General features: G+C 41.1%; 1 protein-coding gene and 1 long non-coding RNA gene across 2 annotated transcripts in view; both read left to right on the plus strand.

The window, feature by feature from the left end:
- The first annotated feature begins 5,033 nt into the window (after positions 1 to 5,033).
- On the plus strand, positions 5,034 to 10,070 carry LOC128423209 (uncharacterized). Its single transcript, XR_008332703.1, has 3 exons — positions 5,034 to 5,352; positions 5,569 to 5,664; positions 9,987 to 10,070. It is a non-coding gene; the product is annotated as an uncharacterized LOC128423209 (long non-coding RNA).
- Positions 10,071 to 12,515: 2,445 nt separating this feature from the next.
- The window catches only part of PSMD14 (proteasome 26S subunit, non-ATPase 14), a 50,156-nt gene continuing 47,702 nt past the window's right edge, over positions 12,516 to 14,969 (plus strand). Inside the window, exon 1 of the mRNA XM_053408095.1 lies at positions 12,516 to 12,569. Within this exon, the coding sequence (XP_053264070.1) occupies positions 12,522 to 12,569 (48 nt within the window). The 5' untranslated portion in view covers positions 12,516 to 12,521. The remainder of the gene's footprint in view (positions 12,570 to 14,969) is intronic.

The raw sequence follows: 14,969 nt of genomic DNA on the forward strand, positions 1-14,969 counted from the left end.
CTTATCAGACCCAACTCTAAGCCCTTTAAAGTCCAGTCCAGTTTATAGTACACTAATCCTGATTTTGGACAGTGCTGTCACCACCTAGAGGTTGCGGTGTAGTGTGGTGACATCTCTACCACCTGCCAAAACCTGGAGGTCTGAGATCCAGGTACATGAGTTACACTAGTCATGCAAAGCATTCAAGGATTGCGGAAGTTTTACCAGTCCATCCCTTTTCCCTGCTGGCAAAAGGAAGTAAAATCAAGTACTAAGGAAAAAACCAGGACTGAAGTACATGGTAATATGTTAATTTGTTTTGTGTTTTTTAAAAGGATTTTTTGTCCTCCCTTCATTGAAATAGCCCCCACTATCTTATCATCCCAAAGAATTGATGCTTTTGAATTATGGTGCTGGAGGAGACTCTTGAGAGTCCCATGGACTGCAAGAAGATCAAACCTATCCATTCTGAAGGAAATCAGCCCTGAGTGCTCACTGGAAGGACAGATCGTGAAGCTGAGGCTCCAATACTTTGGCCACCTCATGAGAAGAGAAGACTCCCTGGAAAAGACCCTGATGTTGGGAAAGATGAAAGGCACAAGGAGAAGGGGATGACAGAGGACGAGATGGTTGGGTAGTGTTCTCGAAGCTACCAGCAGGAGTTTGACTAAACTGCGGGAGGCAGTGGAAGACAGAAGTGCCTGGCGTGCTCTGGTTCATAGGGTCACGAAGAGTCGGACACGACTAAACGACTAAACAACAACAACACCTTACCATCTCTAAGCAAAGACAGCCATTTCCAGCCTTAGAGGCACTGCTTTGTTTCTTAATTTCTCAAATGCTTTCTTTATCTAGGCACATCCACAGCATATTTAAAACACATGGCTCCCCCCCCAAAAAATTCTGGAAATTGTGGAAATTCTGGAAACCCTTTACAGATGTTGATTTTCTCCCCTGATGTTTATTCCTATTTTGTATTTAGTATATCTTGTGTAAACTGCTTAGAGATTGTGTAATATTAAGCAGCATATAAATTGTATGTTTTCATAAACAAACCAGCACATAAATGGGGACCTCAACAGGGTCTCTGTCCTAGTATGTCTTGATAAATATTATCAACTCACATTAAAGCTTAAAGGATTAGTTTGAACCTAATCTAGACCTGGGGCTCACCTTCCACATTATCTTGGAATTTGTTTATTTCACTTTCCCTCCATTTCATTTTGCTGTGATAGTTGTTAATATAGCTATTTGAACACTCCAATGTAAAGTATGAACTTTTGCCAGGATGAAATCATTCTATTGCCCTAGTCTTACCTGAGACTTAGTCCCATTCTACACATACAGGATTGCTCTGTAGATTTGGTTGCATGAAGGGGGAAGGGATGCAGTATTTTCCTAAAAGCTTGTTTTACTTCATGTTGTGATAAATGTGTTCTTGATGGTGCAAGCAAAGAAGAGGGAAAGATGACCTGAACATTCATGTCCAGGGAAGCACACAAACTCATTTATGTGCTTGGAACTGCTTTGGCAGTTGAATTGAATAAGAAATCTCTTGTTTGAGTCCAGATTCTTGCACCTGCAAGGAACTGTTGCATCAAAATGATTAGCTCGTGAAACGCTGGAATCCTGTAATAGCATTGCGTGAGTTACAAATTGTCTCTTCAATAAAGGGAAATATTGGCTCAGTTCCCAGTCAATCCAATCCATATAGAATGGACACAAAGCAGGCTATTTTGTAATGAAAGGCAAGCAATTCAATCCACCTTGTTATGAATGGCATAAACTGAGGTCACACATTCAAGATTATTTAATTCTGTTCCTCCCGCCTGCCACATTCTTAATAAACTTTCTGCACATTTCGCAGTTACATAAGAAAAGAAAAAGGCTATAAAAGGCTTGGGGGATCAGTTTTGGAAAGAGGAAAAATGAAAGTTCTACTTGTTGATAGGCAAAAATATTTAAATCATTAATACTATGATGGTAGGTAGTTCCATTTCATGAAGTATGAAAAGTCTTTATGACACTAGCAAAACTTGGGTACAAACTTGCTTTTCCCGACACTAAGACTTTCTTGTTTGCATCACAGCTACTTTTATATTTCCTAAATTAAGTTTTTGAATGATCACATTCACCAAAATGTGTTCCTTGTGAGGCAAGCTCCATCCAAAGACATCTTCACTGACAGTATGTTGATTTCCCTACAGTAACACTTTCCTTACAAGTGCCGCATTTCTGGGTAGGAAATGCATTAAACCCAGGACTAAATCACTGCATATGAGTTGCAGATACATATGCCTGGAAAAGGTCACATGAAATGACCTGAGTAATGCTGTATCCTTAAGAGACAATTGTGTTTCTGCAGACCTTGGTGGAGTTTGCTGTTGTAAACATATGCAACCTGTCTGTATGTGTGATTTCAGCAGGATTTGCTCCTGGATAAATTGTTTTTAGGATACCGTCCATAACCTGCAGTGCAGGGATGGGGAACCTGCGGCCCTTCAGATGTTGTTGGACTCCAACTTCCAACAGTCCCAGCCAGTATGGTCAGATCAGGTGTGATGGAAGAGCTAGAAGTTTGCCATCCCTACTGTAAAGAGATAAAAACTGTGCTGTAGTAGTTAAGCATATCAGACTTGGGAAGCTTATTGTGGACTTGATACTGCTCTGATTTGTGCAGGGTCCACACAATGCTCTCATCAAAATGCTGGTATATATCCCCTCCCTCCAACCTATTAAAGAAAAAGCATATCTGATTTTCTGTTGAAATGGGGAATATGGCCCAGCTTTTCGGTGATGGTATCGTGTGGCACAAAACTTGCATGCATGAGCAACACCCAGCCAGTGCCGGATTTACGGTATGTATAGGCTAAGTAGGCTGAAGCCTAAGGCCTCTAAATCTAGGGGGCCTCGCCAGCCCGCCCTCTCCCCAGTGCCGCAGTCTCCCCTCTCCCCAAATTGCAAGCCCATGCAAGGGCAGGGCAACTCAGGTCCAGCAACTATGAGACTCGGGGCTAGCCAGCGGGGCCCAGTTTGAAGCAGTGGGGCGCAACTTGATATATATATATATATATATATATATATATATATATATATATATATATATATTGTAGGGCCCCAGTTCACAGCCAAAGTCTGCAAAATCTTATAGATATAAATAAAATCCATCTAGATTGCCCTGGTGCAGGGGCCCCCTTAGGAGCTCAGCCTTTGCACTGTTGACTGAACACCCCCTGCTGTGCAGATAATGGAGAAAGCTCATAAATTGTATCCCTTCTGGCATCCTAGCCAACTCTATTACGCTGGTGTAAACCCTGGTGAAGCAGAAGCACAGAATAGGAGGAAATAAAATCTGCTCATACATCAGTGACTGATAAGACTTGTCAACCAGTTCTTCCAAAGTCTTCCTAAATTATAAAGCTCCAAAATACAGGCCAAAAGAGACCAGGTCTGGGAAGAGTGAGGCATACAATGGGCACCACCAGTGAAAAGGCCCTGCTCCGTGTAGCTCCTGCCCTGTCATTTGATAGAGTGCCCACTTGTCCTCCTTCTTGACATGGAATGTTCTCTATTGGAGTCTCCAGGTCCAGTACAAAGACCATAAGAAGGGAGAGCAGGGACCTTGAAGTTCCCAACAGCTGTTAAGCAAGCAAGCAAGCACACAGGTCACCTTTGTCACAGTCAGGATGCCTATGTCCTGGCCAGGCCTGCACCCAATCTTGTTTTTCTACAATCTTGTTTGTCTTCAGTAACTAAAATTATATTACCAACATATACAAGCAGAAAAGTTGTTTTCCTTCATTTGCAAGGAATTGTACAAATCAAAGCGGCACTAATAAAGAAAAGTTCCAGGGTGGCAACAGAAAGCAAACTAAAAATGCTTTTGCAGCTCATCAAAACTATCCAGCAATATCAAGTTATAGGAAAACTGGTGCTATTAACAGTAATCCTTCTAGTTGGTTAATTGGTTCGGCAACTTCCATACACATGATGTGTGATGTTAATTATTTTCCCCAAGAGTTAATGATAAATAATCACAGGCAGCTACAGGAGAGCTATGAGATTCAGGTGAGGGTCAGATGCCTTGTCAATCCCAGCAGGTATATAAGAGGACAACCCGGCCTGCCCAGGCCCATTCACTCTCTTATAGCCTAAGACACTGCCATGACAATAAAATTGGGTGTTGTGGTGAGAGGGGCCATAGACCAGTGGTGAAGCTTATACTTGTATGCAGAAGGTCCCAGGTTCAATCTAATGGAAGAACTGGGAGACATCCCTGGAAAACTGCTGCCAGTTGGTGTTGACAATACTAATGGTCTGACAATTGAAGCACATTGCTTTCCCCCAAGGAATCCTGGGAACTGTAGTTTCATTTAGGTGCCAGGCAAAAATGTTCCTCTTTAACAAAGCCTTTGATTGACATACATCCAATGCCCTTTTAAAATGTGTTGGGGGGCATTATTGGGTTGCTTTTATGGTATGTATTTTGTGTTTTAATATTATTTTATCTTGTGAACCGCCCTGTGACCTGCGGGTATAGGGAAGTATGCAAATTAAATAAATGAATGAATGCAGTGCTTTTTTTCTAAAAAAATGTTTAGGGGTACTCTCATTTTGACTCAAGAAAATCAGCATTTTATAGTTCAAATTGGCAAAAATAAATAAAGTAAATGGACAGAAGTACAAAGATTCACAAAATGTTTAGGGGTATGCATCCCCCCAGAAAAAAAGCACTGAGATGAATGAATGAATGATTAAATAAATAAATAAATAAATAAATAAAACAAACCCCTCACAGAGCTTAAGAAACTACAGTTGCCAGGATTATCTGGAGGGAAGAGCCATGTGCGCTGAATGTGCGGGTAGATAGATAAAGGCGGGAGTGAGTCTCAAAACAACAGCAACCATGAAACAGGCACGCGCTGGGTATCGTGGCCAATCAGGGTCCCGCGAGTACCAACACACGGTCAAACGCGTTTACGTCGTACGCCGTAGGCGGGTTTTTTGGGGGGCATGTAGGAAACAACAGCGCTGAGGCCACGAAGCTCCGGGCAACCCGGGAGGCGGGGCGTAGCCGGAGAAGCAGCAGAAGCGGCGAAAGGGAGTCAGCGTAGGCGGGACGTCCCGTCGCCATGGCTCCGAGTTCGGTCGTGCTATTGGTCGCCGCCGTGGAACGGAAGCCGAAGACGGGCGTCGCCCTTTGGCCTCCGGAAGTGTTCGGGGGAAGGCTGTCTGAGAGTGCAAGGCGTGAGGGGGAAGGCCTGGGACGGTGCGCCGGCTTTGAATGAATCGGGCTGATTCATCGCGGCCCGGCTGAGCGGAAGGCGGCGGCGAGCGCGGCTGTCGGCGAGACGGAAGGGCTCGAGCGGCCAGGTAGGCCTCGGGCCCGCGCGTGTGAGGGCGGCCTGTGACGCGGGAGTAGCCGGCGTGGTTGCCCTCCGGGCTTCGTTGGGTTCGCGAACCCCCCTGCCAGGATGACCCGATAGCTGCGGGGTGAGGGGCGGCGCCATGGGAGTTGTAGGCAAGCCAAGAGGCAAGGGGCGCTGGCTACTTTGTCAACTTTACTTCGCTTTTTATCTTGATCTCCAGGATCTAAAACAACCAGAGGCGGCTGCAAAAGACGCAGTTCAGAAGCAAGGGGCGGCGTGCTTCTCTGACCCATCGGGACTCGGGTTTCTAATTTCGGTGGGGGAGATATACTGTATGTTGTTGTTAATGGTTGTTTAAAAACTGAGTCATGAGCCTTTTGCTGGTCTTATGCAGGCCTCCTCAAATACACACACAGACAGACGTTGTTATTATTATTGTTTAAAAGCTGGTTCAGGAGCCTTTGCTGGTCTGATGCAGGCCTCTCCAAATATATACAGTGGTACCTCGGGTTACATACGCTTCAGGTTACAGACTCCGCCAACCCAGAAATAGTACCTCGGGTTAAGAACTTTGCTTCAGGATGAGAACAGAAATCGTTTGGTGGTGGCGCAGTGGCAGCAGGAGGCCCCATTAGCTAAAGTGGTGCTTCAGGTTAAGAACAGTTTCAGGTTAAGAATGGACCTCCGGAACGGATTATGTCCGTAACTAGAGGTACCACTGTATGTGTGTGTATAATTAATATTTATTTATTGTGGCCTGCATTAGAAAATATATATTTGGGATGGCCTACAAACACACACACACACATATACATATGTATATATGTATACACACACATGAATACATACACACACACACACCCCTCCTGCCCACCGTTGGTTTAGCAGTATCATGAGGGTCATGTTTTCCCCAGCCCTGCTTATACAAATCCTCCATCGCTGACTTACTCTGTTTGAAAGTGTAGGGCTTGGTTATACCATCATAATCTCTGACTACCGTCTTTTTCTTTCTTCATCTTGATCTAAAGCTGTTGCCAAGTGAAGGACGGAAGGAAAGGTCATCAAACTTTTGATTTTTCTCTGCCACGGATAGTATTAGGAAAAAAGGGGTTAAAACCCTGAGGTGAGGTGAAAGAGTTCAGTCTGCAATTTTGTACTCAGGTAAACTGTTAACTTAGAGGGCTGTCGGTCTCCCGAGTTCAAAATGCTGCTTTGAACTTGTGGAGTGTTTCCATAATTTCAGGTCCTTTTCAAAAACATGTGCGATGTGTGAAATTGTAGAAACAGGTGAAGTTTTACTGAGGGTGCTGTTAAAAAGCACCTGAATTGAGGATGCAGTCCAGTGATCTCTTGCTGCCTCTGATAAGAACTCTGAACCCAATAACTGCCTGTGGTGGTAGTAGTCCCATGTTTTAAAAGAAAAAAACTAGCTATTTTTAACTGCTCCACCACTGTAGCTGTGAAGTTGTGTACCAAAGCTTTTGGTTGCTATATCTTACTGTCTGTTTTTTATTGACAAGAAAGCATAGTAGTTTATACATTTTGTAAGGGCTTTATAATATGTGTAATCTCTCTTGATTCTCCTGTTTAGATATGTTTGTGTGAGACCCTATGTCTTTCTAATGCAAGTTATTCCTTTACACTAGAGGCCTATACAGTTGTTCACACTTCAAGATGAGCCAGTCATTGTAATATTTTTGTATTGTCCTTATGATATGTTTTATTGTGGTTTCCCATCTGCAGAGTAATAAAATTCATGTAGTAGCTTAGTGATTGTTAGCCAGTGTTACATTCTTTGACTTTACTATAGTATACTATAGTATATTAACTACAGCAAACTACTTTTTTGTTTTTGTTTGCATTTTTAATTATAAAATGTTCATGCTTAGCATCTTCTGTGAAAAAATAAGGGACATACAGAAGAAATTAGATGGAAAAAGCAAGACAAAAATTTAACAACAAAATTAGCCCAAACTAGCTAATTGTCTTATGTGCAGCATTGGATCTTGTAATCAACAATTTTGTTTTTACAAGTAACTCAGTTATGCTGCATATTTATCAAGGAGCTAGTCCTTTCATATGATCCAGAATTGATACAGATGAATTCTAATCTGAGTTGATTTCATGCTGCAGTATTTGGAAATGTCTTGGCAGTTCATGTCAGGAAAAAGCTCAAGATGCCTTCTCTTGTCTAGCAATTGAGTTCAAATCAAGAGAAATCTGAGTACCAGGTAGGAGGCCCCCTGTCTCTATCTGTTGTACATAATTGATAGCTTTCTCTTGTCATCCCAGAATGTCTGGGTAGAGAATGCTCATATACACATGTGGTAGGTGTTGAAGTTAATTGAAAAATGGGTTTGTGGCTCTTGTAGCCTATTAAAGAATGTATAACTAGCTATTAATAGAATGTTTGACAAAACCAATAGTAGAATGTTTACATTGTTTTCTTGGCAACGCTTCCCCCAAGCTTAAAATTCTAAGTAGCATTTTTGCATTGGAATAGTTATTAAAACAATACTGCATTATGCATAAATATTTGCAAATACAAATATTTATGATAATTGGAGATCCTGTTGCATTTGTGCAGAACTCCTGGTGTACTTGTTCATTAACTATTATTTTTTGGCACCTCAACAGCATCCATCTGCAAAAAACTTGCCCATATGAAAATGTGAAAAATGCTTTTTCAGCTTTCATGAAATGTTTAACTACTGTAAATGGCTAATAAAGGCTTGCATCCAACATTTTCTTGGGACTGGTGCAGACTTAAAATTAACTTGGATTTAGGGATTGATCTGAAAAGCCTGCAAATCTTCCCCTCTACTTTTCACCTTACATCTGGTAAACACCGCTTGGAAATGTTACCATTTTATTTAAGTTATTTATATACCACTTAATCGTTAATAAAATAAAATGGGTTCTGCATTGTGTGACTGTCGCCAACCAAGATTAAAATGAGCTATGGGGTGCTCCTAAACATGCTTTGAGGACAATAATGAAACTAGTTTTTTGAAGTGGATTTAGGAGCTTCCTTAAGGGTTGGCAGCACTTGTATGTAACACTGGATCTGTGTGGAGGGCAGAAGGAGAAAGTTTACTATTCCTTCAATCAGCTCACTTTTCACCTCTGGAGCCTCAATTTTAAATACAGTAATGTGGCAACCTCAAAGTCCATTATATAATTGTTGATATGTTTTAACAATGGCTACTCTGTGTTGCTAAATAGGCAATTTTAATTTGCTGCGTTGAATCAAATTGGTATTTAGCACCTGTAAATGTGATAATAAGACATAAGGTTACATGATTCAAGTGGACAATAGGAAGAGTTTTCATGGGTAATATAGCAGTTAGCTTGTGCTTGGAGAGTTACTCCAGGATGTATTAGCTAATTCTGTTTTTTTATTAGCTTAAAAATATTTCCGCACACAGCTCTTCATTAAACCGATGTGCATATCAAGAAATAAAGCTTGAAAAAAGAGACATTACACATACTTTTGTAAACCAAGAAATCTTTAATAAAAATATGTTTAAAAAAATTAAAAATGAAGCTGAGTATATAGGAACATCATTTATTGTTCTAAATACAATATGCATTTTTCTCTTAGCATTGCAAAATTACAATTTCAAAGGTAGTTCTTTAATCATAAAACCCCTTCCTACTGAACGCGCACAAAATTGTCACCACCTGTGCTTTAAAAATAAACACTACACTACAGTTGCCCAGGTTTTGAAATCAGCCAAGCGCCAGGTGCATTTTGCAACCAGGGATTAGCAGATTGTGAGCACTTTAAGAAGACTTGGCGCCATGTGTGGCGACTGAGACACAGGAAAATTGCTGCCACCGACCACTGAGGGTGCAGGAGAAATGCCTCCCCACCCTGCACACAAGTTAGATCGCTGCTGCTTGTGCAGCGAAGTGTCCGTCACCTCACCAGGTTGGCGCTGACAGCTGCTGCCATTGTGCTGCTTTACCTCTTCCTGCCCCCCAAGTGAGATCACTGGCTGACCTTCCCTTTGCCTCTCCCGTGTGTGTGTGTTTGTGTGAAAAATATGCCAGTATTTGTAAAAATTAATTCAAATAACATGGTTTTGGCCACTTGGAGGGGCTGAGCCCCATTTATGTTTGTGTTGTCCAATTAAGAATTGCTTTTTAAAATATGAATAAGAATGTGTCGCTGATGTGAACTGTGTATTAGTTCATGTGTTTCAAACAAATAAATAGAAAGTGTAACTGAATTGAAAAAAAAATGTGGTTAGACATTCTGTTGTGGGGCCCATAACCTAGGTTTCAGGAGCCATGTGGCAAATGGCTTTCCTGTCCTAGTTTCTAACACTGCTATTGACTACAGTGGTACCTCTGGTTACGTACTTAATTCGTTCCGGAGGTCCGTTCTTAACCTGAAACTGCTCTTAACCTGAAGCACCATTTTAGCTAATGGGGCCTCCTGCGCCACCGCCACGCGATTTCTGCTCTCATCCTGAAGCAAAGTTCTTAACCCGAGGTACTATTTCTGGGTTAGCGACGTGTGTAACCTGAAGCGTATGTAACCCAAGGTACCACTGTATATTTATGAGCACTGAATACTTAAAGCAGTGCAAATGCTCCTTACTCTAAATAATTGTTGTTCCTTCTGTTTAGGTTGGAATTAAGCTTTACCTACACTAGAATTTGGACAGCCAACTGAGATCAGGAAGAGAGTTTTTTAAAGGAACAGAAAACTGGTGAGTACAAGGTAAACATAGAATAGATCCAGTTATTCCTTTAGATCAGGCATGGCCAAACTTGGCCTCTAAATGTTTTGGGACTACAACTCCCATCATCCCTAGCTAACAGGACTAGTGGTCAGGGATGGTGGGAATTGTAGTCCCAAAACATCTGGAGGGCCCAGTTTGGCCATGCCTGCTTTAGATGTTTGGCTGTGTGTTATTTAAATTGTTTAGGAACATAATTCTGTTATCTAGAGCAGCAGTGAGATACTTCTGGCCAACTGGTATAATTAAGCCATTTTGGCCAAGCCATACCCACCTGTCTACACCTAATCTAGGACAGGTATGGAGTGGGTAAACTTGCAGCAGAGCCAAAAGAGGGTTTGCGGGCACCATCAATCACCTGCGCCCACCACTTTGCAAGTATCAATAATCAGTTGATTATTGAGTATTTCAGAGAACATTTGTCTGCATTAGTTCCATGCTGCACCTATGGTTTATGAGACTTTGAAAACCAGGGGTCTTTTACTGCTAGTTCTTTTCTCACTAAGACTTTTGAACAAAATTATTAAATCTTAGAAACTTTTCTCGTCTTAAAAGTTTAGTTAAATGAGTTAAATGTTGGTTGTAATATTGAAGTTTGTTGGCTTGCTCCAAAGCTTCCATCGTGGAGCTTTTGTGTCTGTATAGTCAATCTGGAGCTACAGTGGTGGTGGTGGGGAGCTTCATTCATGTGCAGATGGTGGTGTTTAGAGCTGCCCTGATACTGAAGTTTTTGAAAGGCCACATTTGCATATGTGGGAGCTTTATCTACATGTTGGAGCTCACATGTGCATAAAGAACCCCTTGACTGTAATTATCTACTCATTCAGAAATTAATAGGAACCAGACTGAACACTTTGGACAAATTGTGTATTACATTCTTACCAACTATGTAGACACCTGAATAAGAGGAAGAGAGAAGTTGTAGCAATCAGTAGATGAAGTATTGAAGGATCCCTTTCTCTTAAATCCCATCACAGTCTTAGGTCAGATCCAGAGCAAGCATATCTAGAGAGATGTTCTTAGTGCAGCCTCCCTTTCTACCCCACCCCACGCTATGATCTAGGCCTGCTTGAAGTTATGTGCCAAGGTAGGGAACTAGATTGGAGCAAGACCGTCCACCTGTCAAACTTGAAAGAAGTTGCTGTACTCCTCAGCCAGCTGATTGTTAGTTAGAGCAAACCTCCTTTGAATGTGTGTGCTAATTGGCATTCCTAGTGCACCTTCTAAGAGGCTCCCTTTAACTTGTCACCAGCTGATTGTCGGTTAGAGGGAGCCCCTTTGACACCTTTCTTTCCAAATCTCTAACCGCAGCTCACTGAAGCACTAACATTCATCTATTTAAGTGCTGGACAAAGCAATTTGCAAAATCAAGCGGCTCTTCAGCAGACACCATATATGATGTCAGGTGTAGGGCAGGTGGGTGTGGCTTGACTGCAGCTGTCTCGCGGACCAAATAGGGAAGCCTAGTGGGCCAAATTAGGCCTGCACGCCAGAGGTTACCAACCCCTGTTGCATGTCTTCTGCCCTGGAAGCCTTTACCACTCATCTTGGGAATGTGGACACTGTTGATAGTGGTGAGAGAGACGTTCTGGCTCTAGAGCCTGTTGAGCCTTGGCTCAGGAAGTTTAGCTATTCTGAGCACTTTAATGCATGCTTGCTTGTGTTTTAAGATATTCAAGATTTCAGAACCTAGTAATGACATGTTGTACCTGGAGGTGTGTTAGGACTAGATCAATATAACAAATGGTAGAATGCTGGTGGTTTAATCTCTTTCCGCATTTAACAAGATTGGAAATGTACAGAACTATAGCCCTTAGTATTTTAACTAAAGGCATTTAATGTTTACAGCATTCTTTTGGTGTAATGAGTTCATTAAGAAAAGCTTTTGATGCTAATTCAGAAATCTATAATTTGTTCAGCGTCTTTCACATGTAGTTTTGATGCTAACTGACAAGCTGTAAGTTAATTAGCACAGAACTTACTAATGAGGATGTTAAAAAAATTCACTTTTGAATTATTTTTATATTGATGCGTTCTGGACAAATTGAAGGGAATTCTATTACACTGGTGATGAGTTTTGTTTACTTTGCTATGCAGATGCTTTTTCAGGTAAGTGGGGTGAGGAGAATGTCAATGATTTTTGCAAATGCTATATATATAAAAAAACAAGAAATGCTTTTCTTTTTCAAATCCAGGGATAACCCAAAACCAATGCAGTTAAAGTAAGGTTGTTAATTAGTATGGAAGACAGCTTCTTGAATTAATATGTGGTGTTAATTAACAGGAAGTCTGATGTTGTGTTGTAATTACTACCAATATTTTTGACATACTGAGTGACTGAAGGTGAATTATATGGAGAACAATTTAGTAAACAGATCAGAATCTAGGTATGCTTTCTTTTTGTTTCTTTTCTTTAGAAAACATGGATAGACTTCTTCGTCTTGGAGGAGGTATGCCTGGTCTGGGACAGGTTAGTATACAGTATGTTAATTACTTTTAAAAAAGTTTTAATTACAGTTCCTAAAGTCTTACTTTTTAATCATCAAAACAAAAAGCCCAATATGATCAAACTTCCACAGACACTTGAAATACGGTAAGTGCAAAGAAGAATGTTGCATGATTTTGAGTGAACATTACTGTATATGAATTATTGAAGGGGAGCTGTGTATGTTTCTTGCAGCAAAAGCAGCAACAGGGTTTCTTGTGTCAACGTGACAGCATGTTTATTGTGGCTTGAACTTTCATACACAAAAGCCTGCTTTGTCTGATACATCAGTGTAAATTATTGCACTGTCTTAACTTTCCAAACATAATTTGTCTGTGTGCAATGTGTGAAGTTTAGGATATTTTTGTTAGTCATTTGGGATCATATGTTCACAGATGATGAATTGGCAAAATCTGATCCAGCAGGCAGTGGAAAACACAAACAAGTTGCAAATAAAACCTTCCTGGCTTAGTGATGATAGTTCAGTTTTCATTCATATGATGCAATGTAAGCGTGAACAGACCTAGTTTACACAGATCTCATGGTTATCACCATAGCCATAGTACAAATTAAAAACATTGAAAACTGACTGCTGTGTGTAAGGAAATAGATCTGTAGTACTTCAACTTCATGCTTGTTTTTGGGTACAGGAAGATGGTTATTTTAAATAACAGCTCCTCCAAGAAAGCCTCCAACACCTTCCACCCAATGTAATCTTTATTCTCTTTCACAACAAAATGCCATACCTTAAAAAGTCCTGAGGTCTTTTTTGGCAAAGATTTCCATGTTTGTTTCTATCACTGCTGCCTACTGGCATGCTGATGACCAAGTCCGTAGCAGTTTCTTTTCAAGCCTATCTTAATTTAAAGTAAGCTTGAAAGTCCATCACTTTAGAATTCCCAACAGATGTGCATTTAGGCATAATCTATAATAATTTCTCCTTGGAGTGAAACGGAGAAGGTTAGAGGCTTTGTAATTATTGTAATGGTCCTTCTCTCATCAAATCGGGGAAAAGAACACGTTTAAACTTAATTCCTGTGGCTCAGTTTATTATAAAATTGCACTTCCATTTTTAGTTCTGTTTTGGTGACCTGTTTTGTAATGCAATTTCATGATGAAAAAGGCAAATAAGCAAAACTGTTGTTAGCATTAGTTCTCCATTAGAGGGAGAGATAATGACAGCAGAATACCTCTGTTTGCAAAACTATGCATGATATTTTCATGTGATGCTTAAGAGTGGGGTGTCGTGGCTTGAGGTCGGTCTGAACTCTCCAGGTAGGCATGTAAATGGAGAGGAGTGATAAATGAGGATGCATTCAAGGTAGGAAAATAACTGTGGTATAGGACCTCCACAGGTTTAAAAGCCCTTCTAACCACTGTGGCCCTTTGACTTGTGGAAGGGCTTTTAAACCTGTGGATGTCCTCACTAACAAAAGCGTAAAGGTAAAGTTACCCCTGACCGTTAGGTCCAGTCGCAGATGACTCTGGGGTTGCGCGCTCATCTCGCATTGGGAATATTATTTCTGTCAATTGCATTGTGAGTGTGTAGCAGATATAAAAAGGGCAAGTTCATTAGGAAATGAATGGAAAATAAAATTGCTGATACCATAATGGTGTTGTACAAATCTATGGTGAGACCACATTTTGAATGCTGTCTACAGTTCTGGTTACATCAGCTCACAAAGGACATTGTGGAGTTGGTGAAAGGTTACAACATTTGGTACTGTTCAGTTTTGAGAAAAGTTGGAATAAGAGGTAACATGATTGATGTTTATAAGATTATGAATGGCATGGATAAAGCTGATATAGAAAAGTTATTCTCTTTCGACAGCTGTTCTGTTCCATGTGATTCCTCAATTCTCTAGAGCATTTTTTTGGGGGGGGTGTTCACATTGAAATGGGAGCTGTGTTCGGTGTCTGATGTTGGCTATCAATACTATAGCAATGATTCTTCTGACAAGTTGAGAGACAAATGTTGCAATTAGTGATTACTTCATAAAACTGAGAGCAGTGGTTCCCAACTGGTGGTGCATGGACCCCAGGCAGTCCACGTAACCCACACAGGAGGTCTGTGGCACCATTCACACAACAAAAACTACCTTAGAGATATCAAAATTTCCAAAGGTAGGGACTCCATGCCTTGGCTATTGAAAAACGGAGTCCGCCATAGGTAGCTAATTGGGAATCAGCGGCTTAGAGCAGAACTTTCCAAACTGTTCATGTCAGTGACACTTTTTAGGCATGCATCATTTAGCGACACAGTAATTCAGTTTTACTAGTAAACAAGGTTTAACCCCTTTCCAAACCTGGGAGGAGTGAGGGGAGTGTTTGCGCAACACACCTACATACTGCAGCAGACACACTAATGCAGTGCTTTTCAACCAG

The sequence above is a fragment of the Podarcis raffonei genome, chromosome 1 (assembly GCF_027172205.1).
Source record: "Podarcis raffonei isolate rPodRaf1 chromosome 1, rPodRaf1.pri, whole genome shotgun sequence".
Taxonomy (NCBI): Eukaryota; Metazoa; Chordata; class Lepidosauria; order Squamata; family Lacertidae; genus Podarcis; species Podarcis raffonei.